The 12369-nt window shown below is 60.8% G+C and overlaps 1 protein-coding gene across 3 annotated transcripts in view; it reads left to right on the forward strand.

The window, feature by feature from the left end:
* Window positions 1–339: 339 nt before the first annotated feature.
* C2cd2 (C2 calcium dependent domain containing 2) overlaps window positions 340–12369 on the forward strand; it is a 44940-nt gene continuing 32910 nt past the window's right edge. For 2 of the 3 annotated variants that reach the window (XM_048346207.1, XM_048346205.1), the window contains exons 1-2: window positions 340–741; window positions 8484–8582. In XM_048346207.1, coding sequence (XP_048202164.1) covers window positions 451–741; window positions 8484–8582 — 390 coding nt within the window. In that variant the 5' untranslated portion in view covers window positions 340–450. The remainder of the gene's footprint in view (window positions 742–8483; window positions 8583–12369) is intronic. The other variant, XM_048346204.1, reaches the window with a different exon arrangement.

Here is a 12369-nt window from a genome sequence, read left to right on the forward strand (position 1 = left end):
GCCCCGCCCCGCCCCCTCGGCGCCCCGCCCCGCCCCCTCGGCGCCCCGCCCCGCGCCGGGCCCTCCTTCAGCCACTGCCCGGCGGCGGGCGGGACGCCCGGTGAGGCGGCGCGCGGGGAGGAAGCGCGCCCCGGCTGCGGCCCCGAGAACCTGCCCGGAGCGCGGGGTCGGGAGCGCCCGCCGCGCCCGCTGGTCCCGCGTGCCGGCTTCCCAGGTGTGCGGGGATCGGGGCGCGGAGCCGGGCCGTGGCCGGCGCGTGCGCGCGCGCCCGGCGTTTCCTCCGCACGTGCCCCGCCCAGCCTCGGTCGGGCCTCCGGGCTCGGCGCCGGGCTGGGCTCCGGCCGCCGGCGGCGGATGTCCTGAGCCCGCCGCCCGCGGGCTCCGCTCGCTTCCCGGCCCGAGGGCTGCGCGGCGAAGGGGGCGCCCGGCGGCCGGGCATGCGCCGTCAGCATGGGCCGGCTGGGCTGGTGGCTCGGTGAGCTGCAGTGGTTCGCGCTGGTGTCGCTCTTCCTCGCCGCCCTGGTCACCGTGGGCCTCTACCTGGTGCAGTGGGCTCTGGCCAGGACCCGCGCCCCGGCCCCGGCCCCGGCCCCGGCCCCGCCGCCGCCCGCCGAGCCCGCCCGGGGGCCGCGCCCGCAGCCGGACGCGCTGCTCGCCTGGATCCTGACGCTGGACAGCTGGCGGAGCCAGTGGCAGGCGGCCTGGGTGGACGCCCTGAACCGCGAGGCCCGCAGGAACGCGGTGAGTTTCGGGCGAGCTCCGGGGCTCTGGGTGGGGGCGCCCCGGGGGGTCCCCGGGCCGGCGATCGCGGGGCGCCCCGTGGGGTCCCCACCTCCCCCCACATCGGCACAGTGATTGCGGGGGACACGCCACCACCCTGCCCGCCGAACCTCCCCGGCTGGCCGTTCCCTGTGCGTGGGACCCTTCCTGATCCTGCACCCGATGAATGAGTAACTGTGACCCAGATGTGCTTCCGTCTCTCATCAAGCCCAACTCTTCTCCGCCAGGCGTTTATTTCTAAAAGGCTTGCATTTCTGGGCGTGTAAAAACCGTCCCCATTTGTTTGAGGTCCCGCCACTTGGGCCAGCCATTTTGACGAGCGTTTTTAGGTTCCTATGTCATCTCTGAGTCAGCACCAGTCCCGGCAGAGGTGTTCTGGCCATTTTACAGGTGGGGAAACTGAGGCTGCCAGGGGTGAAGGGCCGCCCCGGCCTGTGGGACGGAGTCAGGGTGTGAACTCAGCTGCTTTGACCAGAGACCCTGGGGCTTGTTGCCGTCTCTGGTGCCTCACGCTTCTCGTTTCATTCACTGTTTATTGCTGGTGACTTATTTTTACTTTTACGACACTTAGCTTGATGACAAGCTCTTGGTCGGCTGTTTGGAGGCACTCCATGGGAAACCGCCGGAGCTGGTGGTGGGTTTCAGGCAGCCCCTTCTAGCACTGCGGCTGCCCCCGGGCCTTCAGGTGTCCGCCTATCTTCCTGCACCTGCTGGGAGACCCTGTGGAGAAGCCCGGGGCCTCTGGCCCCGGACACAGCCCTGCCCCAAGACTGGACCATCAACCTTCAAAATATTCCACAGCAGGCTCTCAGCCTGGTCCTTGTGCCCTGGCCTTGGCACGTGTGTCTGTGGAGTTAAACAACAAAACAAAACAAAACAAAACAAAAAACCAGGCTTCCGGTGTAAGTCAGCATGAATCCAACAATCCGAGAGACTTTGTTCTGAACCCTTGGAAATAATCGTCGTGCTTTTTGGATGGAGGCTTCGGGGTCATCTAGCTGACATCTGTCCTGGTGCCTAGAATTCAGGTCCGGCAACTGAGAGCTGGCCACCAGCCAGGGTCAGCAAACATAGGAGCAAACATGATCTCCCTGCCCCCCCCCCTCCCCCCAGAAGCTGCTGATGGCCTTGCTGTCATAGGCCTCGCTTCTGTGCTGGGCCGGCTGCGGGCTGGCAGCCTGAGCAGATGCCAGCCGGGTTCACATCCCCTGCAGGGTGCCAGCAACGTCCTGAGCCAAAAAACTCCCCGTGGACTCTCGGGCCCTAAGGCCATGGCCATCCTTTCTATACACGGAGAGGGGTGGCTGGCTTCATGTCCCTGTCAGCTTCCAAAGAGCTGAGTGAGTACCTTAGATAAAATATTCCCGGCTTTCCTTGAACCTGAGTGTTACTGGAGAGAGAGTGGGGACAGCTCTGGTCCTGGCGTGGGTCTTGATTGAGGGTTTGGGATGAGGACCTGTCACCTGAGTCACTGGAGTCATCGTGATGGAGACGAGGGCTGGGGGAAGCACTCGGGAGATTGCCTTGTTTGCATTTTTCAGTCCCTTGTCTGCTACGGGCCGGGAGTGGTAAGATCCTGGGTTCAGGTTCGGAGCGGCCTGGCATCTCGGACGGAGCAGCCACCGCGTGTATGGACGCACACGGACCCTGGGCGTCGGACGCACTGCGCTCCGCGAGGTGGTGGGGTCCTGTTTTCCTGGCACAGAACTGCCTTAGCTGGGAGGGGTGCCTGATTTGAATGGAAATGGATGGTTTTGCAGGGCGATAGCATCTCAGTAAGTCACCTCCCTGCTGTTGACTTGTCACTTCTTCCACGCCTTGGCCACCCTGTTGTGAGAGTAATGACAGTGTGGGTGAGTAGGTGCTGGTGTTTGTGCTCCTGGGAGCCCGGCAGCCACGCCTACCCACAGGAGTTTCTCTCTGCACACCACCCCCCCCCCCCCCGCCTTAATTCCCACAAATCTGAGATTAAGGCTGACACTCCCAGCTTGTGCTCTGCAGAGGGAGCCCCGGCTTAGTGGCCCCCCCGCCCCCTCTGTCCCAGTGCTGTTCATCCAGGGAGGAGGGGACCTTGCAGTCCGTCACTAGTGGGTGGAGAGAGCCGTGGAAAGTGGGGTTTTCTATCCACTGGAGACAGTGATCCCATCCATCGTAGGCCTTACTGCAGTTCTGTGTTTTAATTTGCGTGGGAGCCCCATGCTTTTGGGTGTACTTGCCAGTACTGGGGCTTGAACTCGGGGGCCGGGGTGGGGTACAGCCCTGTCCCCACACACTCAGAGGTCCTCCCGGGAGGACCAGCAGCGTGCGCTCTCACGAGTCACCACGCGGCCAGGAGTTACAAACACCCGGTTCTGTGGACGGGCTCCCCGGGAGCAGGAGGTCTCTGTGTGGCTCCGGCCCCGGCCGCCAGAGCCGCTCAGGCTCCCCGCCCCCCCCCCCCCCCCCGCCCGAGTTCACGGGAACGCACGCACACAGGAGGGGTGCTGATAATCATCAGTTTCACCAGCGATGCCCCACGCCCGCCGCCTACCCCGCAGCCCTGCCATGGGTCGTTGCTTCCACCGTCTCTCTGGCTCTGGCAGCAGCTGGCATCGCCATAGTCCAGGGGTTCCTCCCCCGGCTGATGTCCTTGTGACAGCACGGGCCCCGAACGAGGGCGGAGGCGCATAACCAAGTGTCCCTGGTTAGACCCCTGAGCCCAGCTGGCAGTGGACCTAATCAGGAGGGTCCCCAAAGCTGTTGATTTCTCCATACCACACACACACACACACACACACACACACACACACACACACACACACTTTGTCAGTGCTGGGGCTTCAACTCAGGGCCTGCACTTGTCCTTTAGTTTGTTTTGCTCAAGGCTTGGCCCTCTACCGCTTGACCTGTGGCTCCATTTCTGGCTTTTTGGTGGTTCCTTGGAGAGTAGAGGCTCATGGACTTTCCTGCTGGGGCTGGATTTGAACTGTGGTCCTCAGATCTCAGCCTTCTGAGTAGCTAGGATGACAGATGGGAGCCTCTGGCTCCCAGCCAGCCTGGGATTTCTTCAGAATGTTCTGATGCAAGTTGACCAAGACTGTGTGAATCTATGCAGTCCTTGTGGGAACAGGATACTGTGCGAACTTCTTAGAACAGGATGCAAACGACTTGGACTTGTCCGTCATTTTCTACAAACTACATGTAAACAAAACTTGGGGTTTTCTCCTCGCATAAGGACCTTTGAGTTTGTGCTTACAAAATCCAGCGACAGCGATGGAGGCACAGCAGATCCATTGGCGACACTGTGGCAGCCCTTGTGGGTAGGGCAATGACTCTGCCCTTCTCAAAGAAGAAACCAAATAGAAGGGGAGGGGGCCTGGGGACGCCCTGAACTCTACACCCTTCCCTCACCCCATCTCTGTTCTGCCAGGGCCTTTCACGGGTGGTTGTTCCTCCGTTTCTTGCCTGCTTTCTCCTTATTTAACTTCTCCAGATCGTTTAGATGGCAGCTCAAAGGCCCCCGAGTCCCGCTGGTCCGCAGAGGTGCCGCTCCAGGCTGACGGCGGCAGCCGGCGTTGGTCCCCTAGCCGGCACGTGGAGGTCGTTTGTGCTTCCGGCCTGGTGAGCCTGGGAAGAACTCGGTCCGTCCAGGCAGAGCTGGACCCAGCACCTGACTCAGAGCTGGGTGGGAGCAGGCCCTGGGTGACGGCAGGGTGAGAGGGGCAGGCCCAGTGGAGGGGCCGTGCACATGGGGCGGGCTGGACACTAGCCCCCTGGCTTGGGAGCCCATGCACACCTGGGCAGAAGAGCGAACGTGAAGGGAACTGGCCGGCGACCTTGCGGACGTCCGTGGGGAGCCCAGCAACAGCGCCTCAGCGCGCAGCCCCGCGCCCCGCCAGACAGGAAGTCAGGAACGCGCGGGCGCGGGGTCACCGCCAACCAGAATTCAGCCAAGCTCAGTTTTTCCCGCCAGCCCACGGCAGCATGCTGGAGGAGGAAAGGGACTTCTTTAGCCCCCTTGAGAGCTGTGTGAGGCGGCCCCAGAACCGACTGAACCCTGAACCGGACTGCCAGGGGTTCAAACCCAGCATTTGGGACGGTGTTACCGCCATCCGCACTGGAGAAATTAACATTGTGCAGCACAAGAAGTTAACTTTGGTACAGTGTTGCCGTAATTCACAAAGCCACAAAGTTAACATTATAATAATACAAAGAAGTCAACCTTGTTGGGACACCTTTAATAATAATGGACTGGCACGGAAACCCCCAGGACTCTGGGTTGGTACTTGGCAGCCTCGGAGTCCGGGTTCCTCCTTGCCTTGCTAAAGCAATGTTGCTCATTATTTTTGTGTACATGTGCCGGTCCTGGGGCTTGAACTCAGAGCCTGGACACTGTCCATTTGCCTTTTGACTCAAAGCTGGTACGGTAGCACTTGAGCACACCTCCACTTCTGGCTTTTTGCTGGTTAATTTGGAGGTAAATCTCTCGTGGACTTTTCTGCCCAGGCTGGCTTCAAACCACGGTCCTCCGATTTCAGCCTCCTGAAGAGCCAGGATTACAGGCGTGAGCCACCGGGGCCCTGCGGTTGATCAGTACATTGATGAATGCCCCCCGTTTTTCTGGTGCTTCCCCCCAGTTGGACTGAGTGGCACCCCTGTAAATGCCATGTGGCAGGGGGCCTGTGGTGCCGGGGTGCCTTGTGGCCGGGAAGTTTGGTCCTGGTCCCACGGACAAGGTGGCGTCCTGCAGTTTTCCTCTCATACTTTGTCTGCTGATTCCGCTACTTGCTTAATGGTTGCAGGAGATGTTTTTTTTAAGTTTGTCCTGTGTTTTCCCCGCCACGAGCCCCAGCTCCGGCCATTCCTCTGAGCAGCCTTGATTGCAGTCATCGGACAAGAGATCCGGGTGTGCTCCTCTGCTTGGCTGTCATTCCTTCTAGAAGCTTCCTGTGGGCCGGGCACAGCTGTGTGTCCACCAAACTCGTGTGGCCCTGGTCTGTTTTCCTGTCCTTGGCTTCTGAACCATGAATGTCCATACTTGGACTCCCGGCTCGGCAGCACCAAGAGCCTTTTAGCCTTTTCTTTTTTCTCATTTTTTTAACTTTCTTCTCCAAGAGAAGACACTGGAATGAAGACGTGGGGTGTGATCAGTCTTAGTCTGTGCCAGGTGGTTTTCGGATCCTGGAGCCGCCCATATCCTGTCAGCACTGACTGCACATTTACACTGTCCTTAGTCAGAAGTTTGTGGCCTGGAGCTTCTAGGCCGGACTTGTCATCCCGACCCCTTCAGGGCGGTTGGGTTATTCATTTGTGAGTGTCAGGCTCATTTGTTAGTGTTTGATTCTCTCTGATGTTCTTCCAAATACCAGTACTAGGGCCTGAACTCAGGACCAGGGTGCTGTCCCTTTGTCACTCAAGGCTAGCACTCTGCCACTTGAGCCACAGCTCTACTTTCAGACTTTTGCTGGTTATCCAGAGAGAAGAATCTCACAGACTTCCCTGCCTGGACTGGCTTTGAACCGTGATCCTCAGATCTCAGCCTCTTAAGTAGCTAGGATGACAGGCGTAGACCACCAGTGCCTGGCTTCTATCTTTTTTTCGGGGGGGGGGAGGGGTGGTTGGTTGGAGGGGTGGTTGGTTGGGTTTTTAACTGTATTTTGTTTGTTTTGGTACTTACTGGGGATGTTGCACTTGCTAGGCAAGCACTTTGCCACCGAGCTACATCCCAGCCCTCTATCTGTTTTGAAACATGGTACTTTTTCTTCTTTTGTTAGGCCAGCCCTTCCTTCATGCTGGCTCCCAACACTGCTGACCACCGTGGCTCACACGGAATCCTACCTTCTCGAGAGGCTGAGCTTGGGAGGGTTGCAGCCCAGGCCAGGGGGGCAGCTCCTTCCCAACAGAGTTGTGTGTGGTGGTGTATACCTGCGCCTGTCATCCTAGCTACAGGAGGAGGAGCCTGGGCGCACACCTCGGCAGGAAGCAAGACCTGTCTTAAAAGGAATCAGCAAAACACAGGACTGGAGGCGTGGCTCAGGGGTAGAATGTGTGCCTATAGCAAGCGTGAGCCCCGAGTTCAAACCCGACTACTGCCAGAACAGCACCGCTACTCATATGTTTGCAAGCCAAATCTCACCTGTTGTAAGCAGAGGCCCCCTAGGTCATAAGGTGCACCTGCCTTCACCCCGTCTGCAGGGCCGCGTTTCCAGGCTGCTCAGAACCAGCGCCGCGGGGTTTGCTTGCCGTGCCAGCCGGTGCCCGCTTGGCTCTGCGCTAGGTACTTTCCTCTGAGCCACGTGGCCAGTTACACAGTTTTGCCTGTCCAGAACAAACTCCACAGCCGGGGGGCGGTGCCCCAGAACGGCCAGAGGCTGATTTCGTCCCTCCTGATGCTAGGGAGCTGCTGCCTCCCTGGTGGCGTTCGGGGGAGGGGTGGGCGTTGCTAGCTCGGGGTGAGGCTGGTAGCTTGCCCTTTGGGCTCGCCTTGATGAACTGGGAGTTCCCAGGCCGCCGCTGGGCGGTCGCCGCGTGGCTCGCTCGCTCTCTGCACCACCCTGGCCCCCACGGCGTCTGCGTGGCGTGTGCTGCCTCTGCCCCCCACCCTCGGCCCCATCTCGTGCGTCGCTGGAACTGGCTCCCCATCGAGTCTCTGGAGCGGAGCCACACGTGAAGCTGGGCGGGCGTCCTGAGCGCTCCGCAGAGCTTGTTGAACCCGGACGGGCTGTCTACAGCATGTCGGGCTTCCGTGTGTGGCGAGCCTCTGCGGGAAGTTCATTTCTACAAGGACGAGACTTGGTTGGCTGCTGCTACCCGTATTTGCTCTTTTATAAAGCATTAGTCACATTCATCTAATTGCCCTTCTTTTGGAGATCCCCCCCCCCCCGTGTGTGCCAAAATGAGGGCTTGAACTCAGTCAGGACGTTGCACTCTTACTTGGCTTTTCCACTCAAGGCTGACGCTTGAGCAAACCAACCACTCGAGCAACAGCTCCACTTCCGGCTTTTTGCTGGTTGCCTGGAGATAAGAGTCTCTCTTGAACTTTCCTGCTCCAGCTGGCTTCGAACCACGATCCTCAGATCTCCACCTCCTGGGTAGCTAGGATTACGTTACGGGTGGGAGCCCCCGGTGCCCGAATGTCTTTTGGGGAACCAAAACGCACGTGAGCCCATGCGAGCTACGGGAGCCGTTCCTGGAAGGAGCTGGTGAGCCAGGAGGGCTGATGGTGGTCTTGAACTGAGGCCCGAGGGTAGAAGCCGGACAGCTGTGGAGGGCTGAGGACACGCCATCTGTCCGCTCAGGCCCCCGGGAGAGGCCAGGCCCTGGGGTCCTTCCCTGCCCTGCATCGCTCGGCCGTGGGAGAGGGGGATGGGGGCAGCGCGTCGCTGTCACGTCGAGTCACGTCACAGTGTCACGCAGTCCCATGCAGCAGGGACAGGCCGCACCCTCAGACCAGAGGAGGGGCCCGACACCCGAAAGCTGGCTCCTCTGTGCAGGCCAGGAAGAGCCCTTGGGTGCTGTTGGTCTCGGGGTTCGACACCCCCTCGTGGGTGGTGTTGTGTCCTGCGCTCCCCCTCCCCCCCGGGCCCTGCCCACCGGTGCGGCTTGGCAGGCTGGTGAACCTGCGGCTAGGGGGCCAGGGGGGCGGCCCGGTGGTGGGCTTCCTCACGTGTGGGGCGTTCCGCGGGAAGTGCATCGCTGTCTGAAGCACGCTGCTTCTCTTGCAGGCCCCCCTGCCCCTCTCCTTCCGGCAGCACCCGCAGCCGCGGCCCCTGGAGCTGGCCGTCGGGGAAGTGTCCAGCCTGGCGAAGTCGGCGCAGGAGAAGGTGAGCAGGGAACCGGCACGGCACGGGCTCGCCCCGCAGACGGCGCACGCGTCCGTCGGGGGAAGGAAAGAGGTCCGGCCTGTCCCGTGGACTAAGGGACAGGCGACAGGGCTCTGCCCATGGGTGGGAATAGCGCTCAGCCTTTCCAAGGGGGAGCGGCACCGGCAGGCACCGCGCGCCGGTGTGCTACGTCCGGAAGATCCACAGCAGGCGAGTCAGCCCACGCAGAGCGGGTCGAGTTGCCGCACGGCGATGGCGGCCTGGGGTGGGGCGGTGGCTGCCAGCGGGCGCAGAGGTCTCGTCGGTGAGACGAAGTGTCCTACAAGCGGTGAGGGTGATGGTGGCAAAAGGCATCGAGGTACGGAGCTTGCACGCAAGAGTTAGGTCTGTGAGCGCTGCTGACACGGTCTTTGTACCCGGGGTCTCGCTGTGGTGTCTGCCTTTGAGCCGTGAAGGAAGTTCCCAGAATCCCCATCCCGCAATCCCAGGAAAGCTTCTGGGCCACGCCCGGCACAATGTTTCCTCAGATTCGAGGCCCCAATGTGCCGCGTGACTCTTACTTGATGTTAATCGGGTTAGCCTTGCTGGTATTACAGTTGGCCTGTGTGCTCTGACCTGTCCCCGTTATTTAAAATTGCCAGATACTCAGCCTGCCTCGCAAGCCCTGCTCCGAGTCCCCCTGGACACTCGGCGCTCCAGACTGCGGTGCGCATTTCCAGGAGGCACGAGGTGCTGTCTATACGTGAGGAAAAAGCAATCCATCCGTGTCGTGGCGATCGCGCCTCCGTGTGTGTGTGTGTGTGTAGGTGTGCATGCACACGTGCACACACGCACACACCCCCCCACCCCCCACAGGGGCTTAACTTGGGGCCTATGGCTCCCACTTGGCGATTTTGCTCAAGGCTGGCACTCTTAACACTTGAGCCACAGCGCCGTGTCCAGCTTTGTACCGATTAATTGGAGGTAACAGTCTCATGGACTTTTCTGCTGTGGCTGGCTTCAAACTATGACCCTCGGGGCTGGGGTTATGGCCTAGTGGCAAGAGAGCTTACCTCGTATACATGAGGCCCTGGGTTCGATTCCCCAGCACCACATACACAGAAAATGGCCAGAAGTGGCGCTGTGGCTCAAGTGGCAGAGTGCTAGCCTTGAGCAAAAAGAAGCCAGGGACAGCGCTCAGGCCGAGTCCAAGGCCCAGGACTGGCCAAAACAAACAAACAAAGACCCTCAAATCTCAGCCTCCTGAGTAGCTGGGATCGCAGGGGTGAGCCACCAGCACCTGGCTCTTTTTTTTTTTTTAATAGTTTTTGGTGTGTTTCATTGTGCTATTTTCATGTGTCGATAATGTACATTATAACATTCACTCCTCCCCAAGAATATAAAGGTTAAACTTTCGCCTAGAGAGAAGCTCTGTCTCCTGTCCCTTCCCCCCCCCCCCGCCCCCCAGGCAGTGACAGTTCTCAAGTCCAGCTGCTTGGTTCTCAGCCCTGTGTGTTGGCACTCCACCTGTGCGCTTGTCGGCAAGATGCTGTACCGAGCCAGGGATGTGGCATGGGAGGTAGAGGCCTGCCTAGCTAACACGAAGCCACGGGTACTATCCGAAACACAAACCTGTCGGTCCCGAGGAGATACTTAGCTGTATGCTTAGAAATAGTTAAGATGCTGCCTTCTATGGTGTATAGAATTCATCACAAGAATGAAAAAAAGGAAGTGTATACGGCCTTTTCCGGAGGCTCTTCCACACGATCAGAGTTGTGGTTCACCAATCTTGTCAGGTGCCCCTGAATTTATGACTGTGGGGGACCGTATCTCCAGGTGTGGACAGGGCCTGGTCTGCTCGGTCTCAGGTGTAGACCTTCTATCACTACAGAGCCCCGCCCGTTGCGGTAGGAAGCGTGCGCACCAGAGGAGCCTATTAAACCTACCTAACAGTCTCCTGAGTCATGAGCCGCTGGGCAGCGGTCCCGTGCTTGCCATGGTGTGCGTTGCTGCTCTGTGTTCACGTATTTCCCTCCCCGGTTAGATCAGGAAGCATCTATCCCGCGTCCTCCCACGTCGATACAGTGCTTGCATGGGCAGCCTGGGCGCGGGGGCCCGGAGTCCACGGCGCCGTGGTTGTGTGGGAATGAGCAGGTGCCCTGGTGGGTCCCGGCCCGCCCTCTGTGGCTTGGCGCTGCGTCTGTGGGAGTCGAGCGGGGCACGGGGCGGGCACGCGGGGTCGGGCACGCGTGGGGCGTCTGTGGGAGTCGAGCCGGGCGCGGGGCGGGCACGCGGGGCCGGGCCACGCGTGGGGCGTCTGTGGGAGTCGAGCCGGGCGCGGGGCGGGCACGCGGGGCCGGGCCACGCGTGGGAGTGCCGTGTGTCCTCCCACCGCGCCGCAGGCGAAGCGCAAGTGTTTGCCAGGGTCTTGAAGCACTGCGCGGGGAGCCCTGGCGCGTGCATGGCCACCGCGTGCGTGTGACGACACGACCCAGGAACCGGACGTGGAAGTGCACAAAGCTGGATGGGGCCCTTAACCCCGTTCGTGGCAGCGGACTCCCTGCCGGGGAGGAGTGTGCGCCGTCTCGTGTGGATGTGTGGCGGTGTCCCCCCTCATCCTGGACTTCTCTGTCTTCCTGGCCCGGGGCGGAAGCGAGTCCTGTCTCGGCTTTCTCACGGGCCCGGCAGGTGCTGTCCTCTGTGTTCTCGTGGGCTGGCGGTCAGGTCGGCCAACCCTCTGCCTCCCGCCTCCAGAAGCCAGGCCCCTGCGCCTGCCCAGGCCCTGGGAGCGTGGGGCAGTGATTGTAGTCATCATGGCCCTTACTCAGCGTAATTCCTGAGAGGAAATTGTGACCCAGGAGGGGGCCGGGCCCCCCGATCTCCAGGGTTCTGTGAGACGGTGATGAGCTAGGATGGGGGGGCTGGAACCGTGTTCCCTCGGTGCCGTATTTTCCACTGATGACCAGTTCTCCGGCACTGCTCCCAGCTGTCTGTCCTGCAGTTCAAGTCCCTCCTGACCCTAGCTTCTGGCAGCTGTTGCCCGCCTCAGTGGCAGGCTTCGTCTCTTCCGACTGTCTGGCACTCAGTCGGAGTGTCGGTGCTGTACCTTGCAGAACTGGCTCGTGCAACTCTGTGTACCCGCGGCATACCGTCTATGGCCGAGGGTCTGACTCGGGACCAGGCACGTGGAGGAGGTCTGGAGCCCGGAGTGCAGGGTGCGGCCCTTCCCGGGGTGCGGCGTACGAGCCCACCGCCCAGCGGGGGGCTGCGTTGCTTTGACGTGACGATACTGCCCCGTGGGTCTCTGGGTTTGACCTCAGGTCCCCTCTCTGAAGCTGTCTAGAGGTCATCCATCTTGTTAGCACACAATGAGTACCCCTCACTCGGAGACCCCCAGGGCTCGGGGACCTGCAGCGGGGAGCCAAGGACAGAGGTAGGATTTCACGGCTTGCTGTAACTACCCCCGCGAGGAGGTGCCCTTCTCCCATCGAGTCCCTGAGCTCGCCTCCAGCCCCCTTTTCAGGAGAGGCTGGTCTTCTGTGTGTGGGCACAGCCGGGCTCAGCCGGGCTTGTGGGTTCCAGCATGCCTGCGATAGATAGGAGAGGCCTCCCTGGGGCGCCCTGCCCCGGGGGCCTGGTCTGCGGGGGCCCGCTGCCGCCTCTGCCCGTCTCAACGGGTACTGAAGGCGTTTCCTCCTGCCAGACCCCAATGACGCTCTTACATAAGAACAGGCTCCTACCTACGTCCTCTTCCCTCACGTGCCGGGAGGAGCTTTTCTAGAATGTTCTGTCAGTAGACAGCAGCCTC

The sequence above is a fragment of the Perognathus longimembris genome, chromosome 5 (genome assembly GCF_023159225.1).
Source record: "Perognathus longimembris pacificus isolate PPM17 chromosome 5, ASM2315922v1, whole genome shotgun sequence".
NCBI classification, from domain to species: domain Eukaryota; kingdom Metazoa; phylum Chordata; class Mammalia; order Rodentia; family Heteromyidae; genus Perognathus; species Perognathus longimembris.